Here is a 20,806-nt window from a genome sequence, read left to right as displayed (position 1 = left end):
GTTATGCATTTTATACAGAGGCATTCCTTTCATTGTTGCGAGAATTATGATCTTCCGGTACATCATTAATATTGTCTAACGACGCTCACTTGCACTGTGTGCAGATCTTATCGTTTAAACATGTTTTTGGTTCAAAATATATTTCTGGGGATTCAAGATTTAAAGTTATAACCTGTGGAACGGAATTTTTCTTCATGTGTATACATGCGTAAATGATGTATTGCTTACACAATTGCATTTTCAGGAAGAATTTAGATTTTGATATTGTAATCTCAGATTACAACAATAACCAGTCGCGAAATTCTATAAACCTATGTTGAAGAAACTGTTTATAATAACTTATCTCATATGAATATCAATTCCGAACATCAACAAAATAATCACTTATCATTAGCCGGATTTAGTATTCTTAAAATGTCATAAAAATTCACGAGTAATAACATGATAATATTCGATCTTTCCGATATAATTACAATCGTGATGTCAACAAATTTCTATCTGCTGCATGAGTGAGAGTATCAATGGTTAGATAAACGTTAACCAAAAATTAAAATCCCAATTGAAATCTGTCATTTCTATACAGCAAAATGCAACCAAGAAACGACGAGCTGGTGGAAATGATATCGAAAAGTCCAAGGTCGGATCGTATACCATCGTAAGAAATATACCAATTTATCGAGCCGAGACGCACCCCTCAGTAGTAAAGCATTTGGTGGCGTCATGCTGGCGCCAAAACCTTCGGCTAGCCCAGATTGTATTGACGTCGGTGGCCAAATGTATGTCACGTAAACACTAGGAAGGGCTCTCCCTTTTCTTGGTTGCTTCCTTTATTCAACTATGTATGTGGAGGAGGGATGTGTCGAAAGTGGATCAATCGATGCGGGAATGAAGAAGCAAAAATGGTCGCTTTGGTATAGATCGGCGTGTTCTCGTAATATATTTCATTTCAAACGACTGTTTGTGGCCGGCCTTTATCGCTGGAGACGGAAGTTGAGGCTTCACAAACTCGTATTAATTATATCAAGCTTCAGGAAAATCATTGTGTAACAGATTTAATGTTTCATAATTGTGAATTGGTAAAATCTAAGTCGCCAGTGAAACTTCATAATCATGTTTGCTAGGACGTCCAAATTCAATGGAAATAATCCTTTAAATCGATTAAAACCAGACTATCGGGCCCCCAAGGAATTAACCAAAGCCTTTTGAAGATCGTAGGACCAACAGCTGAGGAGATACGACGAAACTACGAAGAAATTTTCCGTTTTTGCGTAAGAAGAATTGCTCTGATATAGCGTTGGCATAAATTGATTTTACCTTTTTTGACGCCCTCTGAAAAATTACGAAATAAAGTAAAAGGGTTATTTTTACTTTCTCCGATATATTACGATTTAAAATTCATGTGTATCCAATTTGATTGGAAAATCCCTTATTGGATTCCAAAGAATTCGAAACAGACCTATACAACATCGTTAGATCAACAGCTGAGTAAATACGATAAAATCTCACCGTTTTGTGGCCGTCAGTTTATAAATGATTATACCGTCCGCGGCCCAAGACTATGCCAAATTACTTTCGCTGGAGAAAATACGTGAATCTCATGGTATGCATATGCTGAAACATAAATTAGCAAAATTTTGTCAAACTGCACGACCAGCTGGTAAATATCAATTTGAAGTTACATATGCCGTTTATGTCAATCATCGTGGCCCTCAAATACGGTTGATAAATATCATAGGAGTCGATTAGCAAAGGAAAAAATCTTTTATGTAGCTAATCATCAACTTCAATAAGAATTCCGAAATTAAAAATGATTTCAATCGGAACCAATCTTTTCAACATTGGATCGTCGTAGAAGCGTTGAAACTAAGAATCCCAATGCCGACAATCCGCATTATGCTATTCTGTCTCTCTATATTTGGTGCAAGTGACGTATCTTGTACATCTCCCATATTTTACTGTCATTATTTAGATTATAATAAACATGTGCATCGTGCATGTCTGTATAAACTCCTCATACCTAAGAACCATCTATATTCAAAAGGCTAGAGTAGTAGCCTGTTTCAGTGCTGCTGTTACGTGAAATTTTGATCATTATTCTACAGATTGGTTGATTGGTCGTTCGACTAATTACCAGATTATTTGTAGCAGTTTGCAACCATTATCAACCTTGAGATCTGCGTGGTTTCACGTCGCTTCCGTGTTTCTGTAAATATGCGAAAAATGAGTATAAACGAGCAGTAAGTAGAAAACATTTCAGTAAATCTGAAATAATGCTGAAGATAACTTGGAGGTTATATTTATATCAACATTTGTTTTCGAAAATAGTCCACACATATGAAATTCGGTCTGCGAAAATATTTCTTTTCACAGATTTGCTTCGAGTAGGATGTTGCGTAAGATCGGTCTGTGCAGCATCGGTATGCATTCGGGTCGAAGAGGAAACACGATGCTTATATTGCGTACACATATGCGCGCAAATCTTTCCTTTGAGGTATAAATTATTTCATTGCTTTTATCTACGTTATACTCATATAATAACTAACTAGGTACCAAAAAAATATGAATGATCGAATTAATCCGTCTAACACGTCACGATTTATAGTTTGTATTAAGTTTTATATACCAAACTTGTTTACGAGCTATAAAGAAAGAAGTTTAAAGCATACATAGCAAGGGGGAGGAAAAAGTGTGGACGAATTAACACTCGCGATTATTGATTCCTCGGTTTCTCTTATTGCTTCCGTTGTATGGCGTATCATATAGTCCGTGGTGGAGAATCGTGTCCAAGATACTCGAGGCAGAGATAGGTCATCAGCGCCTATTGACAGATAGCCCGACGAGCACGCGTGTACGGCAAAGTACCGTTACTCGTACAGTATATACACGTAAACAAATGTAGTGGTGTATACGTATAAATGTATATACCTGTGTATGGTGTGTGTGCAGTGGACGCTGATCCACCACCGCCACCTTTACGACTTTTCTTCCTCTTCACCTTCTTCGTCTTCTTCTTCCTCCGCGGCACGATGGTTGAATAGGAATGCGGTAGGACGGAAAAAGACGTGGTCAAGGATGGCGAAGGATGCAGGTTACACACATGCTGTACTTGTACTGTATCCTATGTAGGATGGAAAAGGGTGGGGTTGAGTTGGGCGGGAACCAGAGAATGCAGCCGTAATACAGGTACGTTCGTATGTACGAGGGAGCGCTTCTCCAGGTCGTCGGTGTATGTCAAGAAACACGGGTCCCCTCAACCTGGCCCAGCACTCGGTAGTATAGTGTTGCGACGCGGTCAGTTAGGCGATGAGGCCCCGTACCGTTCGGTTAGAGAATCTATCAGTAAGCACCGGTTGACCGAGTAAACTGAGTACAACCAAGCGCAGGGATATAACCACGTGCAACAAGTGAATACCCAGTGTCAAGTGTCTGTCAATCTTGTCTTGGTGAGCGCAAGGCGAGATGCACCTACGGGGTACATTTGGCGGGGGCCGTCTCGTCGTCGTTTACTTCTTATTCGCCCTTGCGTCTACCAACGCCCAGGACGACGATTCCCTCGCTGGGAGTTTCTTTTCTGGTAAAAAAAAAGAGACATTTGTCCGTCTAACCATTCCTAGATTCAAGGAATTATTTCTTCAATTTTTCCTGTTCATGTACGGCTAGCAAACTTCTTTGCGTCTTCTTTATTTTCTACCGCATACGGTATGATTATACCACTGTCGTTATATACTCTCGTATCACTTTCGTGCCAAAAATAATCACTCTTTTTAGATATGTCTTCAGCCCTGTATTAATACGTATGAAGGTGTGATGCCTATTGTAATAATTAGACAATTGGCATTCGATTCACAGTTTCTTATCCACCCTGGTGAATAAATCTGGTTGAATGATCGAAAATCTACAAAGTTCAGCTGCTATAACTGTACAATTTCATCATAGATTCTTGCCAGGAAGCTTAAAAACGATCTAATCGTGCGTAGCATGTGATTATGCGAACAAATTCAAGGCGCTGCTTTATCTGGTTTATCCAGTGAATGGCAAATTAATGAACTTGTATGTTGTGTTTTTTTTTCAACCGTAACAGCGGAGCATAATCAGCCTATAAGTGGGACTAATCTGTTCCGCACATGGGACAAATTTGCAGTCTGATCTGGATATCACTACTGTGTCTGCAATTGAAGCACGTTTTCTTTTTACTACTTTCCGCAATCAGGACAGACGAGTGGCTACAAAAAGCAAAGGAAGTCACTGCTAGTTGTTTCGCTTCCTCGACCTCGGCGCGCGTAATGCTGTAACAGTAACCTAATAAAATGATAGCGTAAATGAAACTTACTGAGTCAAAAATGTACATCAATGTTCAATTGTACTCCGTGAGCGTTAGTTAGTTCCATCTTCCAAGTAAATTGTATTTTCGAATTATTTCAATGTCATGGATCGATCCCTTGGACTTAAAGAAAATATTTATTAATAAGTCAATAAAATATTCTTGCTGAAAATAATCAATACTAAGGGGGAGGATTAGAATGTTAAATTATTTCTTTGGCCTAAAAATCTACATCTATTTTTTGCTTATATTCTCTAACTATAAATCGAATCCAATTCAATTTTATCATTCTTTTATACCAGCATTTTTCAAACCTTCATTTAACTCTATTTAAGAGTAATTCGTGAAAGTCTATTTCTTGAATAATTTACGGTGACAGTTTGCCCTCGTTCCCATAATACCATGATGCATGAAATGCACTTCTTCGGTTAACCTAAGCACACTAAACTGCGTGGCCTACAATTGACAGACAGCACCGTTCGTTTTATGATTCCATTTGAAAAAAAAAATCAATTTAATGGTAATTTAGAATTACGGTATATTTGTAGGCAAGTATTACATCACATGTAAATCATACGTCGTTAGTCAGATTAATTTTTTTCTTCAATCATTCGAGGATCTTCTAAAACGGATAAAGTGTGGGCCGGGGTTAATGATATACTGATCGTTGCTTACCAAATGAATCATCTAAAAATTTTGACAATATTACAGTTGGCACGAACGAATAGTTCGAGTACCGATGTATATAATTAAACTTGCCGCAAAGTATGTACACATTGAGTAGAAAAGTATTAGTTTCAATTGATTGTTCTTAAATTATTGCCATCATGATACAACGTTGGTAGGCAGATAGTGAGTTAATAATGAAAAAAATAATAAACTTAGTATTCGCGATGAGAACTATTAATTTTCAGAGTGAGCATAAACTAGTCGTTATACCTTGTTTAAAAATTTGATTCTATTACATAGTTGATAAGTCAGTGAGTTTTATTATTGTATTAGAATTATTGCCACCTCTATAAATGTCTTGAGTATAGGACTACCTTAACACGCATAGCATTAAGTATCGAAATATTAATGAGAGGCTAAGGAATTTGTGAGGACCATTTACAGTCAGTCGAACACGCATAATGGCGGTAAATTAAACTCGTCATTGATGCTCCAATTTGTGAAGGATGTTGTGCCGTTACGCAAAATTACTTTGCATGTCCTCACATGCATACTACTTGACGTGGAGCTTTAATTAATATACGATCTACCGGGTTGCGCGATGATCATATAGTAGGCCGCAACATCGTGCGTAAATATGAAATGCTGGTGGCTGCTAGTGATAGTCTTTTTGCCATTTAGTAAGAATGATTTACTGGCGTATATTGGTCAGTAAGTAAGGTGAAGTTTAAGGATTTGAAAGAAGTTAACTGGTACGCGGGATGTTTGAATGGGCATTCACGTGTGCTCTTGTGGGAAAAGAATTGTCGATAAATTAGAATTATCAACTAGCTATTGACTTATTAGAAGCACGTATGCACGTGCAGTGTGCACGCGAGTCCGGGATACGGAGAAGTTGCAGAGAAAAAAATACAAAGAATGAATAAATACAGCGAGAAGGAAAAAAAGAAAACATGAGGCGAAAGAATGAAGGAGGGGGACGCGATTCTGCTTCGCGCGCTGCTTATTAACTCCCGTTATATTTGTTTGGGCCGTTATGCCTGCCGATGTGCCGACGTCAGGATTACAACGTTGAGTATGGGTATACGTACGGGACAACGCATAATTCTATGCGAATATTTTCACAGAAGGGATGTCGAAAGAATATAAGCGTCGGATGAATCCGTTTGATGGTTGGCAGTGATTTATACCGTTACGATATTCGATTCAAAAACGTCATTCAAATTTCTTTTTCTGCTCTTATACAGGTATACGTATATAACGCATGGTTGTAAACTTTTAAACATGTCGTATATACGGTGTACATCCTGTATATAATAATAATATACTTCACTAGAATATATATGTGAAAATGTCACGCCGCCTCTTCTCCGAGCGTTGCGTTGGTTCTTATCTGATTGTAAGCCTCAAAGACTTCGGATTTCGATGGGTCATCCGAGTCGGTGGCAGCTTTCCGTTCCGCACCTCCAGGAAGACCGGGTTTGGGGGGGGCATCTAGGACGCGAGCCTGCTGTGGGAGGTGGGATCAGGGAAGGGGGGAGGCACTCACTGATTTGGTATTCTTTTTAACGGGAACACGAGTTCCTGTCTGGGTTTGCAACTTTGTGTACCTACTTGCGAGTTGTTGCCAGGTTTTTTTCCAGCCTTTCACGCACAGATCCTCAAGTGCACATTCATTCTTCCGGCTAATTATCAACCGCCGGTATCAAACGGCTGCCCCATACCATACTCGATTCTTAACGACACATAATAATATTATCACTGATATTCAACTCGTGGTGTAAAAAAAAAAAATAGTAAATATTGATTTCCATTTTGAAATGTAAAATTGTGCTATCAGCACAATGAGATATTATCGAGCATTTGCGGCCTTACATGATATTTTTTTTACCATACAAGAGATCAGAATTAACGCCCTATGTTGTGTAATAGATCAAATTGTTTCAAAAGTCAATATGTCCTCTTCTGAAAAGGCGAAAACCTAAATACTGACATATCTTAATTTTCTACGAATGAATATTTATTATATACAGTATTGTCGTTTCAGCCTAGGGTAAATTCACAGCTATATGAAAAGTGATTCATCGTCTTATTAGCGATGGTTCGTCATATCACCTACTTTTAAATTGAAACTAAGTTGAACATGTTCAAATAACTTTCTACAAACTCGAGCGTGATTCTTGCAAGAAAATCTTACAGTGCAGTATGGTACGCTGCCAGTAAATTGACTCTAATACTTATTTTAAATGTGTAACAAATCTCATTACGCAAGATTTGGGATGCGAATATATTTTTGTAAATAACCCAAATATGAAAGCGTCTTATCCAGTCTGGTCCTTGAATTATTAGTAGCAGTATGCAGATGAATGAAACTCGAAGAACTAATTTTATCTCGAATCACGTTGACTCTGTAACATGTATAATTTTAGTTTTGAGAAATCTAAAGTAAAAAATTGGATACAAATTATTTCGAAATCGTTTCCCATGTTTCACCTGACACCATAACTACAGTTACACATCTGTGTAACCATAATTATGTGATTTCTTATATATTTTGTGGAATTTAATCACAATACAATAATTGACTATATAATGCTAATTAAAAATATATAAGAAATCGCATAATAAATTACAAAACCACGAATTAGCAGATGTACTGAATCAAAAATCATATAACTATAGTTATGTAATTGCTTATATATTTTATCGAAATTAGTGACTATATGTATAGTTGACTAGATGATTTTTGATCTAGTATGTCTGATGATTCGTGCTTTTGTAATTTACTTTGTGATTTCTTATATATTTTGTCGAATTTACAAGACAAATCAGGTAATAAATTATGGATTTATTTACTGAATTCTTTCAAAATCTTTTATGATTTAAGGCATGATCATTTTCAGTAGGAAGGTCGTTAATAAGACTTGACTTCACTATGAATAGAATGGCACCTAACCATGATTTAAAACAAAGTTGAGTTAAGTAAAAATCCACATATCAGGAATTAAGTGGTCTGCAATCTCTGTTGATTCAAATACTAATTAACCGAGATATTCGTTTCCGTTTCTCGAATAATTATAATATTTATTTAATCTGGTGATTTAATCTTAAGACGAAAATATGTTTGCGTTTTCCAGCGTATTATTAATGTTCATGTAAATTGAAAAATTTGAATTTTTCATGGAAATTTCGCTAGTGGGAATTTTCGGTAGTTGAAAAATAATGAAAATGAAAAATGCGCAGAGCTGTTGCTACTCATAGGATTCTACTTAATCATAATCCTTATTTATAGGACTATTGGATTCGATAACTAGTACTGCAAACAGTGCAGACTGTCCTGGAGTATGTGTTCACGCATTTGCAACTTTGATATGCTACGAGGTACTGGAAGATATTCAGTGTCCATCTGCGAGTATGCGATGCTGCGTGGAAGCAGCTAACAATACCATATCTGCTGATTCATCAAATGTTAAGGGTAGTGAAAACACAACGAAAAATACCGAGGCTAAGCCTAGCACAACTATAATTCCATCGACAACCCCATCGACGACTACGACGACAACCACACCATTGTACACTACCACAGTAAAAACGACTACGGTAAATGCGATGCACAGATTTAATCTCAATCATATGGACAATACAGTTGGCATACATAATTTTATATAGCCTTCCTTCAATTGAATGATATTTTTAATGAATTTTTTTAGGCAAAGCAAAAGGAAACACAGGATAAGTTGTCAGACGGTAAGCGAAAAGATTGTTGGTTGCATCACTAAAGTATCTGAGATAAAAACTGATAGAACTGTGTGTGGCAGCGTTCTTCAAAATGTGCTTTCCTTTCAGACAAAAAATGTGCCGGTGTATGTGTGCCAGATCGAATGGCTGATTATTGTGAGGCAGTATTAGCTGTCAATGATCTGTGCGAGGAAGGATTGCGATGTTGTGTCTCTCGTGATATATATGGTGATACTCCTCCACCAGAATTGATCGTCATCAATCGCAATACAACACACAAAACTATGGCTACACCAGTAAAGACTACTCAACTTACAACTGTCTCCTCAACCACATCCAGCTCAACTCCTGCTCCAACTACAAGCATTACAACGACTCCCAAATCAAAACCTGCAAATCAATGCACAGGAGAATGTGTCAGTGGCCTATTTGCTCTTTTCTGTGACAATATTGACAGCGAAGCAGAGTGTCCCAATGATGGTAGTTGCTGTATAACTGACACCCCACAAAAGATGGTAGTTCTACATGAAATGTTTTCTCTGTTTACATATTACAATTTCTATGATAACTCTCAATACCTATTTAATTTCTTCACATGGACTTTTGAACGATATTGCAAGAAAACAATGTATTAAAACAAAAATTAACAGAATTCCCGACATATCTTGAGTGACATTTTGACTACTTTTATAGTAAAACCCCAATATGTGAATATTTTTGGAAATCATTATAAATTGCTAACCATTTCCAGTCAAATATTTACCACATAGAGTATTCGCACCATATTTTAAGTATTCAGAGGCCTGAATATTTAAATGCAATTGCTTTTTTCTTTTAATCCTTAGGAACCGAGTACAACGACAACTTTACGTCCATCGACAAGACCATCACCACCACCACCATTAAAGCTACCTCGTTGTCCAGGCTTTTGTATACTAAACATTATGGCAGCCTTTTGCGAACGGCCATACGTTCTCATACCTAAGACATCAACTTGTTCAGCAAGCACCATATGTTGTGACGATACGAGAAGTCCACCTCCGGTTAGCACACTGCTTATTTGTATGGTGTTTGTTCGACGAGTAATACAATTGATTCTTTTAAAGTCATCTGTGACAGTTTGAATTATAACATTAATATTATGGAATAGAGTATAATTTTATGTACAACAGTAATATTCAATGATTGTAATTTTTAATCGTTGACTGCGTCTGACCATCTGGTCTTTATAGCGTCCCAGACCCAGACCCACAACGCCAAGGCCAACAACAACTGTAGCTCCTGCACCACCTGATCCTCGTCCAGAATGCCCTGGTTCATGTATAGTCTCCTACCTATCTTTTACGTGCTTCAGTAAGTATACTCTGTGTTTTTTGTATTGCTTTTTCATTATTTCCCTTAACTCATTAAAATTTTAATTCACGAAAACCAGAAATTTCTAAATATAAAGAAGTTTCCAATTTATGTCAAAAACCAAATGAAGTGGCTAAAATACACTGCTATGCGTCTTTTTGCAGCATATTTTTCATGTATAAGTATTGCATATTGAAAAAATTAATTTTCAGATGAAACCGTTTATAAGTAGCAAAATATGTCAAGAAGTGTTTGTGCATAGGGAACGCTGAAATGACGGATCTCTTCAAGTGCAAGAAATCGGGGCATCAATGCTGCGCCCCAAAATCAATTATCAGAGAACTTCAGGGCGACAGTTCCAACCAACAATCAGCTACGAATAGAAACGACACCGTTTTTATGCCAAACTCAACTCCAAGACCATATACAACAATGATTCCAACTCCAAGTTGTAAGTAAATAAACTTTAAGCAGACTCGTGTTAGAAAAGCTACTTCAAAATTTCACCAGTATATAAGGAGTAGAAACAACCTATTATATCTGTAACATATGTGTCAAATGAAATTCAAATAATCTGATGATACATGTTGCAGATGAGACAACAACACTAGTAACCACGACGCGTGCACCTGTCTATAGCAAATACGTCTGTGGTGTCAAAGGAACTTCGCGAGGTCCACTACAAGCAAGAAACGATATTAGGGAAGCTCGCGTCGTAGGTGGAGAAGACGCAGATGCTAATGAATGGTGCTGGCAGGTGGCACTTATCAATTCATTGAACCAATACCTTTGTGGTGGTGCCTTGATCGGGACGCAGTGGGTTCTTACTGCAGCTCATTGTGTAACCAAGTTAGTGTCATACTACAAATTGGTGCCATTATATCCTGCATAAGAGAAAGTTGTTCAGTTTTCTATATGACATCCTTCTGTTTCTTTTTTTTTTTTTTAATAATATGAGGGGATGAAGTGTATTTGAATGCTTCAAAAAATTTCAGCATTGTTCGCTCCGGTGATGCAATATACGTCAGGGTCGGTGATCATGATCTTACACGCAAATATGGTAGTCCTGGTGCCCAAACCTTGCGTGTTGCAACAACTTACATTCATCACAATCATAATAGCCAGACCCTCGACAATGATATAGCCCTCTTGAAGTTACATGGGCAGGCGGAATTGAGGGAAGGTGTATGTTTAGTCTGTTTGCCAGCTAGAGGTGTCAGCCACACAGCTGGAAAAAGATGTACAGTTACTGGTTACGGTTACATGGGAGAAGGTAAGTCGTTGCGTAAAAGCTTTTTTAATATTTCACGTTACATATTACCAATGTTACAAATGTTAGATGTACTTGAATTTAAAGTCACAGTAAAATATCATACTAATATTATTCGGCAAAAAGAAAAATGTGAACCTCATTATTAAAAAAAATCATCAACATATGTCATAAAACTGACACAAACCGCATTGCAGCTGGACCTATTCCATTAAGAGTACGAGAAGCAGAAATACCAATAGTAAGCGATCCTGAATGCATTAGGAAAGTAAATGCTGTAACCGAAAAAATATTCATATTACCAGCGAGTAGTTTCTGTGCTGGAGGCGAACAGGGCAATGATGCTTGTCAAGTGAGTAACACAGCATCCAGTATTAAATAAGATGTGATCATATATCCACATGGTATTATCGTTATTTCTTCAACATTCACAGGGTGATGGTGGAGGACCGTTGGTCTGTCAAGATGACGGATTCTATGAGCTGGCAGGATTGGTCTCATGGGGTTTCGGTTGTGGCAGAGTAGACGTACCTGGAGTTTACGTTAAGGTTTCAGCGTTCATTGGATGGATAAACCAGATTATATCCGTAAATAATCTATAGTGTTTTAAGCCTGTGTTTAATGACTTATTTATTTGTTTGCACAATTACCGCTAACCCAGTTATTATTGTGACTGAAAATACTTGGGCAATATACTTACATGTATCGAAGTCCTTCATACAATCAACAACCTCTTTTCATTTGCTATAAGATATGTGTCAATAGATACCTCCGATGCTTTCTTTGCAAATTGGTTAGCAGAATAAATGGCTTAGTAATTTTTTCATTACTTTTATTAAGTATTTGATCATTTTTCCATCGCCAAAATAATCGAATTTTCATTACTATCACTTCGAATGGTTCATAATCTGAACAGTTAAAACAACTTGACAGTTATGAACCATTTTATGTTAATCGTTATCTCTCTATGTTTACTATAAATTAGACATAATAAATATGACTATGTTTCAAGTGAACCGTTCAAGTGGTAGACGCGATGATCAGAATTCTTTAGCATTTCATTTGAATTACATACATCGTGTATCCTTACACTGGCAATATATGTGATACATCAGTTGATAGAAAAAGTATTGTTATAAACCGCATCTATATCTATTCTTTGAGGATACAATAGAAAACAAATTTCTTTCTTTACCGAAAATGTTACGGAAACCTCCTGTTAAATCTCAAATAACTGAATCAATAACAAGTTATCACGTGTGTATGTACAGTAGTGAAGATGATACAAATTGAAAAATGTAACTTCAGAGAATAATAATGGGCAATTTATAGAATACGGGATGTTAATTGAATGTTTAGTAGACAATTTACCTTTGGTACTGAGTGTATCACTTTGTCTTCTAATTTGAAATTGGATAAGGGGGACAAAGATTAGAAACATACTCTGTTTAAATACATATACCTACATTTTTATAGACAAGTCATTACTCTGATAAGAAAATTTTTTCACTTTGCAAAATATTGATCGAGCTATCAAATAGTAGATACTTATTGACTCGCTTTGTAAATTAATGCATCATTCATAATATTGCTCATATCATTGGTACACTTAAGTTATTTAAAAAATTTTTTTTTTTAGTGTTATTTGCAATTCTTATTTACATTACGATGTCAACTGAAGAATTAAATTTTTACCTAATATTTGAAATTTACTAAATACTTGTACAACGTGATCATACTTCATTTTTACCACAAGTGAGTATGATGAATGCAATATAATAGCAATTGAAATAAGTTACTCACTGTTATGTGAATATTAACATTTTTTACTCAACTTCATCTCATCACCTGAAATGAATTTTGAAGAAGATGGTAAAATGCTTAAAAGTAAAAGTCTAACCGCGTTTTATTGGAGAAAAACATGTAGTGAAGAAATGTTCAGTTCGAATTAAAATTTTTCCAGCACACTCTAAATACAATAATAGAAAGCTGTCATTTATTTTAATGAACACTGTTTATGTAAACTTCACACAGGAACATAAATACATAAGTAATGTATGTACTCTGGGTGAATATGTTTATTATGAACTTTATAACAGCGTTGTATGAGTAATTCTGTATAAATATATATTTCTGTATATACTGTTGTGTTGAAATGATTATAATTCCTTTATGACACCCTAGGTTAATTTCATAATTTTTAGATTAAGTATCTTTCAAAGCATACAATAAAGTGGCGATAATTCTAACAATATTTGGCAACATCAAAAAACTACCTTTACACGTGGACAGTGTGGACATGATTTTAATTGGAGAAAAAAATATTTCACTTTATAATAATTTCCACGGTACTAGTAAATGCTGTCTATTGAAAAGAAAAAGAAAAATTCTTGGTTCGACCCTAGAGACTGCAGCATTACCCTATTTGAACAAAAAACGCTAATTACGGTACCGTAAATTCTACTCAGTAACAGTTTTTAATATTTTCCAGTCAATGACAGTCTAATCAAATACGATCATTGGCAAAACTAAAATTCTTCTGTTTATTATCGAAGTTCATGGATAACATGTAACCTTCATTGTGATTTTCTTTAAAATTACCAAAGGCTCAAAAATAAACAAGTTACAGGCACTTGCGTTTCATTGTAGCATCATTATTCGGTATTCTAAAATGGACATAACTTCCATAATTTTTTAAATATTAACAATTGGGCAACATTTGCAATTGATCCTAGATGCGGTCTTTCATAATATACAGTAAAAAAAAAAGCCCATTAGAAAATAAATGGTAATGAACTAACGACAAGAGTTCACAGTAACGGGTGCAGTATTTTTCTATGCCTAGATTTTTTCTAATTTATTTAATACAAAATATATAAAATTTTGTGACCAAGCTACATAAATATATTGTCTTTATAATTTCCTAGCGCATGCGAACATTGCGAAAAACCCCTCAAAGGTAGCTTTTTTAAGTAGAGATTCTCAGGTAAATTCGGGACTTCAACACATACGAAAATTAATACCTATCATAGCTCATCACGTTTTGATCTTGAAGCTGTTGATAATAATGTTTCAACATCCCTTACAATTTTACTAGCTGATGCAGTATTTATTTGACTCCCATCATATTCGTTACTGTATTTTTGACCAGGAAAGTACAGCATGACTGTCGGATATGCTCGTACTGACGCTTTTCTACACAATAATCTGTAATTCTCACAGTTAACTTTTGCAAATCGAACTTTGCCTTCCAGTATCTGAAACATGTGAACGAAATTTTGTACCTCTTTGAACAACTAATAGAAATTAAATAAAGTGTGTTTGTCTTTTTTATGATCAAGAAATTGTTTGAAACAATGACACTTTGTCCTCAATATAAGCACGTATCATCTTTCTACATTGCTGATTACATCACTAATTTATAATAATAGTACAAATTACCTGCGCTGCAATGTTATAATGAGGCTGTAGCTTGATGCAGTGATGACACCAAGGAGCAAAAAAGTCAACCAGCCAAGCTTCCTTGCGTGGTAAAATCATGTCATCGAAATTATCAAGATTCAAGTTTTTAACATTTACAGGCAGAAATTCTGTTACCCAACTCAATATGGACAAAGAGTCCCTTGCTCCATTGTATAATCTGTATATAATCATATTCTTACTCAATACTTTCCAATTTCGATGTATTCAATTTCAAATTGTTATTTCTATCTGGATTACTTACGCAACACGATTCAATCCCTTACTGCCTGTAGGATACAGTCTAATCGTTGGGTAACTACGTATTCCTTGACTTGAACAGAGTGAAGGTTCTAGTTCACAGTTGACCGAAGCAACATGCACACGTGGCAAGACTTGCAAAGTCTTGGCAACTAACGTCCATTGTGGAGCTAGTTGTTGACATGGACCACACCAAGGTGCAAAATAATCAACGAGCCAAATTTCATCAACCGTTTTCTTACCAAGTTTGAGATGAAAGTCATCTGTTGTTAACTTTATGACTGTGAGAGAAAAAAAGATGTAAGTATATTAATTCATTCAATCAAAATGATCTCAATAAAATGTTTTCAATAAAAGTATCAAATAGCTACATAACTCCATATTTGGCGATTAGTATATGCAAAAACTTTGATTGACTATTGAAAATTTAATTAATATCGATAATCGCACTATTTGAACGGCTTGCGAAAGTTAGATAAAAAAATTTTGCACATCCATTACCTGTAGGGTTCTGCATCTCAGTAATAAACTCGACAAGACTAGCAGCAATTTTATCCCCCGAAAATAAATTTGTATTACTGTTGTTTACCAACATTGCTGTCGGATATGAGCGTATGTTAAACTGTCTACAAATAGTAGAATGTACAGTGCAATCCACTGTCCCAAAGTGGACAACAGATGGCTCAAAATGTAAAGATGCTTTGCGGAGTTCGGGCAGAAATCTTATGCAAGGGGGACACCATGGCGCAAACCAGTCAACAAGCCACGCCTCACTATCTATAAAATAATGAAGTGGGATAAATTAAATGTATAAACAAAATTTACTACATTGTGGGTTATGAGGAAGTGTATCAACCTTTCTTTTACCCCATATCGTACTCTGTGGTAAAGAATGTAACTTGGAATATTGTGAACTTTCAGAAATCACTGAATAAATAATCAAAGGGAACTAAAAAAAGTATTATTACTATTATTGTTATTATTGTCGTTCTTATTGTTGTTTTCACTGTTGCTAAAACACATAGGCGTAATCCCAACATAAATTTAAAATCTTATAATATTATTACCTTTTTTGTTGTTCATAATTGACAATATTTCGTCAACTGACAGCATATGTACATTTGTAGCCCTAATACTTTCAGTAGCAAAACTGGCAATATCGTGAACGGAATCTTTTCCATGGTGCAACTCAAATGCTCCACCAGGTTTAAGAACTCCCCACACAGGGTAGTGATTTACATTCAACCGTTTGCATAGGTTTGAATATTTTCCACAGTTAACTTTTCCTGAAATGTTTTACCAAATTACAAATGACTTGTAATAAATATGGTAAATTATTGATTCAATTTTAATTTGTAGGAAAATGATATGAAATGCATTTTTTCCAAATAGATACCCACCCAAGTTTATACTCTGTATAATACCAGGTAATTTCTTCAACTGTACATCTAACTGGGTAGCATGCCCTATGTAGAAACATATCAGCCAACCAGCATTCAAGTCTGATCGAAGACGTGTTCTTATACCCTGAATAAAGTAATAACAATAATATTTGTAACCAGTTGATTCAAATATTTGACAAGATAGATAAAACTTACAATTGAGTTTTTTCAAGGACGCATGCCTTTGCAATATTTCAGGATTATTTTTAATTATAATATGCATTTCCTTAAATATAGAGTTCGAGTAAGAAAAACATACCAAAAAATCTTCCTCGCTCAGGTCTTGTGGCTCCGGTAATTGCTCCAAAACCTTCCTTGCGAGAATCTGTACATCATCTATATCCTCAAAAAATACTGGGTCTGAAGGCATGTTCTTGTTGTTATGTTGAAACGCAACACCTATGTCATGTGGAATCGTGTCGTCACATTCATCATCCGAACATCTGAGGACTCGTACAGTAACCATGTTGTTCTGGAAAAGAACTTATACACATGAATATTTCCACATCAAACCGAACACTTCACATGTAACATATCGATCGAAAATTTTGATGTACCTGGAATATTTCTAATGTATTCTACAAACGGAAAACTACATACATGCCCTCCTTGTAGTGGCTGTATGTTCAAAAGTGATAAAGATAATTGATCAAAGAAGGAGACTTCAGAAAGGGCATAAATAACCCTTCAAATTGATTGAATATGATTTATTTTTATGTAATTATTTGATTATGAATCTCATTAGTCGAATTTTTATACCATATTTTAAGCAATCAACTACCAATTTTTAAATTCTGAGAAAAAGTGATTGTATTCATGTAATAATTGCACATTAATCCACCAATTTTCAAAATGAAGAAGACCGTGTCTTCCAAATTTGAACTTTGAAGCTGTATTCGATAATCGAAAATATGGATACAAAATTGTGTACATCAACCACATATCTCTTTTTTTGTTTCATGGCACACATAAAAAATAATTCAGGCAAATTAAGAATGGCGATATTCTAAGTGTATGGTTTGGCGTGAAGTGACTCACAAGAAGTAGAATAACAACATGTAATTTGATAACCAGGATCTGATAATCAGAATTCATCTAGTATGGTAAATTTTTTTTACATAAGTATGACAATCAGAATACTCACCAAAATTGCAGCTATTTTGAGATGATCTTCAGTGGTAAAACAATCGCGGTTTATACCACAAATAAATAATAAACTTGCACCTTCGGTCGCCTCGAGACCTTGAATAATTCGTTTGCCCAGTGATGTACTAATTGGCAATGCTCTAACATCTAATCTACTTAAAACATAGCTGATTATGTGTTCACGAGTATTTTCCGCTGTATACAACACACCATGCGTGGAATGCTAGAAAAAATGAGACGTACATTTCGAATGCTATTGAATAAATCTTGTTAAAACATTCAAGTAAAAGACGTCGCATGTGAGCAATTTTATGAAATTTTTAAAATGCACTAGGACAATTTGACTTGTGAAACATTTTTTCATTGTATATTATCAGTATAATTCAAGCATGCATGAAAGTTTCTCTTCTCAAGAATGATTATGCTGCATAGTAATGAATTAATAAGTATATTTACTCACTCTAGAATAATAAAGCAGCGTGGGATACGACCTGATATTTATTTGACGACAAAGATGCCAGTCATCTTCACAATTTACAGCACCAATACGTACAACTCCTTCTAGTTCTTTAGCCACTTGTCTCCACACAGGAGCTAAATGGTGGCAATGACTGCACATCGGAGAATAGAAATTTATAAACCAAATACTCTCAGACTTTAAAACTTTCTCATCTGTCAAAAAATAATATATTTTAATCAATTAAAACATTAACACAAGTGTTGAACTGTTATTGTTAGCTGGCACATAGCCAGATATATTTTATTTACAGCTCTTTCAAAGTGAAAACTTGTAAAATTGTAATAAGTTTTCACGTTAAAATTTACATATATTACAACCATTACCACTTACTATAATCATGCCTATTCAGAGTTTCTACTTGAGGATCATCATCATATATGCCAAACTGATTCTGATAGTAACTCCAAGACTGATATTGCTTTGCTTTATATCCATTGCTAAGGCCCTCCTCACCGTAAATGTCATATTTCTTTCTGGTTTCAGAATCTTTCAAGATTTCATAAGCAGTAGTGAGTTTTACGAATTTATTATGCGCCTCGGGATCATTCTGCAAAATGTAAAATGAGAAGATCCCTCATGATTTATCAAGATAGTTGAGCATTAGGTTTTCATTATCACCGTGCATATTCCGCAACTTTTTCAACTTGTTCTATAATATCAAATTTTATATTAATCAGCTTATGTGCTTATCAATCAAACTTTAATTATTGATTCATTGATGTACCGTATTCTTGTCTGGATGTAAGGTGACAGCAAGCTTTTTGAAAGCTTTTCTAATTTCTTTGTCATTGGCATCTCTTTTGATTCCAAGCAACTCATAATAATCTTCTCCACTAGATAATGAAATTACAATCAGCAATACAAATATATTGCAATACCTGAAATTGGGTATACAGGAAAAATATTAGAACTCAATGAAGTTATGACACAGCAAAATGTAACTCCCGCCAATGGGCACTTGTCATTCACAGTTCAACATACTTCAAATTGTATTTTACTAGGCTATTTTCCTCAAGGTTATGAATAATGAATGACTTTCAGTAATGTTAAAGAAGATTGTTCTTATTTCTGTTTGCATCAAATACAGCGAACCATGACTGTCTGTAAGTGACTTTGTCTCACACTTTACTTTGTCAGAAGTCAGCTGCGATCAGAGCGGAACAAAAAATGAATCTAAGGAATGTTTCGTCTTGATCTATGTAACTGAACTCACGCACTCTATTCTTTGTTTTAAGAATGGAAGTGATTTTGGTAAGGGCAATTAGACTGAAATCTTTCCAAAGTAATACACAGTTTATTGATGTACAATATGAAGATGTTACTGCTAAAAAATTTTAATGTAATTCCTGAGTGAACAATTATTACAAGACTAATCATAAAGGAAGCAATAAGACAATGAGGACTAAACGCGTGACGTGTAGATTCAGCCTAACATAGTATGTTTGTCAATTATTTAGGGTTACAAATGCTGTTATTCTAACCTTTTTTGGACACGTATATTTAAGAAACGTACTTACATATTAACTATGATTTTTGAACATCAACTACGTGCAGTCACACAAGTTTTTCTTGCGATCTTATCAGCTCTCTCCTTCTAGCATATTCGCCGCCCACGACATCAAGCCGCCAGCTAGCTGCCTACAATTTGACACTTGTTTAGGTTAACTATCCGAATCTATCCGGCAGACCGCCGAATCTACAGCGCATGGCACGCTTCGGCGAACACGTGTTTTTCACATTTGTCAAATATTATATGACAATAACCAAGAATTCTACTTCAACTGTCAAAGTACTAATGATTCTTAATATAATTATAAAAGTAAACAAACAAACTGTTCATCAATAAATGAAAGAGCGCCAAATATCAAATATTTGTCTTACCAATGCTGATTCTTTGTAACCATTAATAATACTTTATGTCAATGTTATATTTCGCTTAATTTTTAATATGTCACTAAGATTTTAATGTTGCAAGAATATTAGAATAAATGTTACTCTGTATAACTATCTTTGTAGACCTCAAATGTATGTCTGTCTTACATCTTCAAAATATGTGTTGACTTTTGAATACATACATGAAGGTCCTGACAATTAATTAAATAAATGTATCCATACCTCTCACATACTGAATTTGGAAAATTCTTGAATTTTACTAATGTACTAATTGGAAAACCGCTTGGATTTTTCGCAAATACAGTTATTCAGTGATTGGATATTTATGTTATAGAAACATCACTCTATACTGAACTTAAATTGTTTAAGAACGAAGCCCAATATGTCTATCCTATGAACATAAATCGACTTTAACGATCATTAATCACCTTCGATTTTCACTCGGTTCCCCTAATTATTATATATATAACATCAACTATGTCATCATTCATTGATGAGATTAGTTATTGATATCAGGAATACAAAAACACGTAATGCTGCTGGTTCATGAGATGATCCAACATCTTTGTTGAAATTATGGCGTCTATTTAAAATAAATCAAAGCCATACCAACTTGTTATTGTGACTCGTAGTTAAAATATGTTCAAAAAATTACTGTCACATATAACAGTATATATATAATAGATGTAATACGGAAGGTTTTGGCGTGTGCCATAGCGTGTTGGACAGTCACG

The 20,806-nt window shown here is 35.1% G+C and overlaps 2 protein-coding genes and 1 long non-coding RNA gene across 4 annotated transcripts; 1 reads left to right on the top strand and 2 right to left on the bottom strand.

Annotated features, from left to right (window-relative positions):
- Positions 1 to 1,127: 1,127 nt before the first annotated feature.
- Positions 1,128 to 3,244, bottom strand: LOC124180857. Its single transcript, XR_006870319.1, has 4 exons — positions 2,926 to 3,244; positions 2,132 to 2,203; positions 1,507 to 1,611; positions 1,128 to 1,329 (listed from the first exon to the last, which is right to left on the bottom strand). It is a non-coding gene; the product is annotated as an uncharacterized LOC124180857 (long non-coding RNA).
- A 6-nt stretch (positions 3,245 to 3,250) lies between these two features.
- LOC124180836 (protein masquerade) lies at positions 3,251 to 13,771 on the top strand. The gene is made up of 11 exons (XM_046566684.1): positions 3,251 to 3,574; positions 8,283 to 8,590; positions 8,701 to 8,737; positions 8,837 to 9,243; positions 9,574 to 9,771; positions 9,961 to 10,081; positions 10,344 to 10,532; positions 10,675 to 10,930; positions 11,077 to 11,354; positions 11,549 to 11,703; positions 11,786 to 13,771. The coding sequence occupies exons 1-11, from the start codon at positions 3,460 to 3,462 to the stop codon at positions 11,951 to 11,953; spliced, it is 2,232 nt and encodes a 743-aa protein (XP_046422640.1). The 5' UTR covers positions 3,251 to 3,459; the 3' UTR covers positions 11,954 to 13,771.
- Positions 13,312 to 19,848, bottom strand: LOC124180834 (dnaJ homolog subfamily C member 10-like). 2 transcript variants are annotated; one of them, XM_046566682.1, is made up of 12 exons: positions 19,697 to 19,844; positions 18,904 to 19,057; positions 18,510 to 18,726; positions 18,120 to 18,331; positions 17,658 to 17,882; positions 16,773 to 16,985; positions 16,472 to 16,598; positions 16,139 to 16,357; positions 15,573 to 15,848; positions 15,076 to 15,352; positions 14,793 to 14,991; positions 13,312 to 14,608 (listed from the first exon to the last, which is right to left on the bottom strand). In XM_046566682.1, coding segments are annotated over exons 1-12 (2,352 nt in total). In that variant the 5' UTR covers positions 19,699 to 19,844; the 3' UTR covers positions 13,312 to 14,377. The 2 variants fall into 2 exon arrangements, with proteins under 2 accessions (XP_046422638.1, XP_046422639.1); XM_046566683.1 differs by lacking the exon at positions 13,312 to 14,608 and having other exon boundaries at positions 14,888 to 14,932; positions 15,114 to 15,352; positions 19,697 to 19,848.
- Positions 19,849 to 20,806: the final 958 nt, after the last annotated feature.

Source organism: Neodiprion fabricii, chromosome 4 (assembly GCF_021155785.1).
Source record: "Neodiprion fabricii isolate iyNeoFabr1 chromosome 4, iyNeoFabr1.1, whole genome shotgun sequence".
Taxonomy (NCBI): Eukaryota; Metazoa; Arthropoda; class Insecta; order Hymenoptera; family Diprionidae; genus Neodiprion; species Neodiprion fabricii.
Note: the sequence above shows the minus strand (reverse complement) of the source record. Positions and strands in the feature narration are given on the sequence as shown.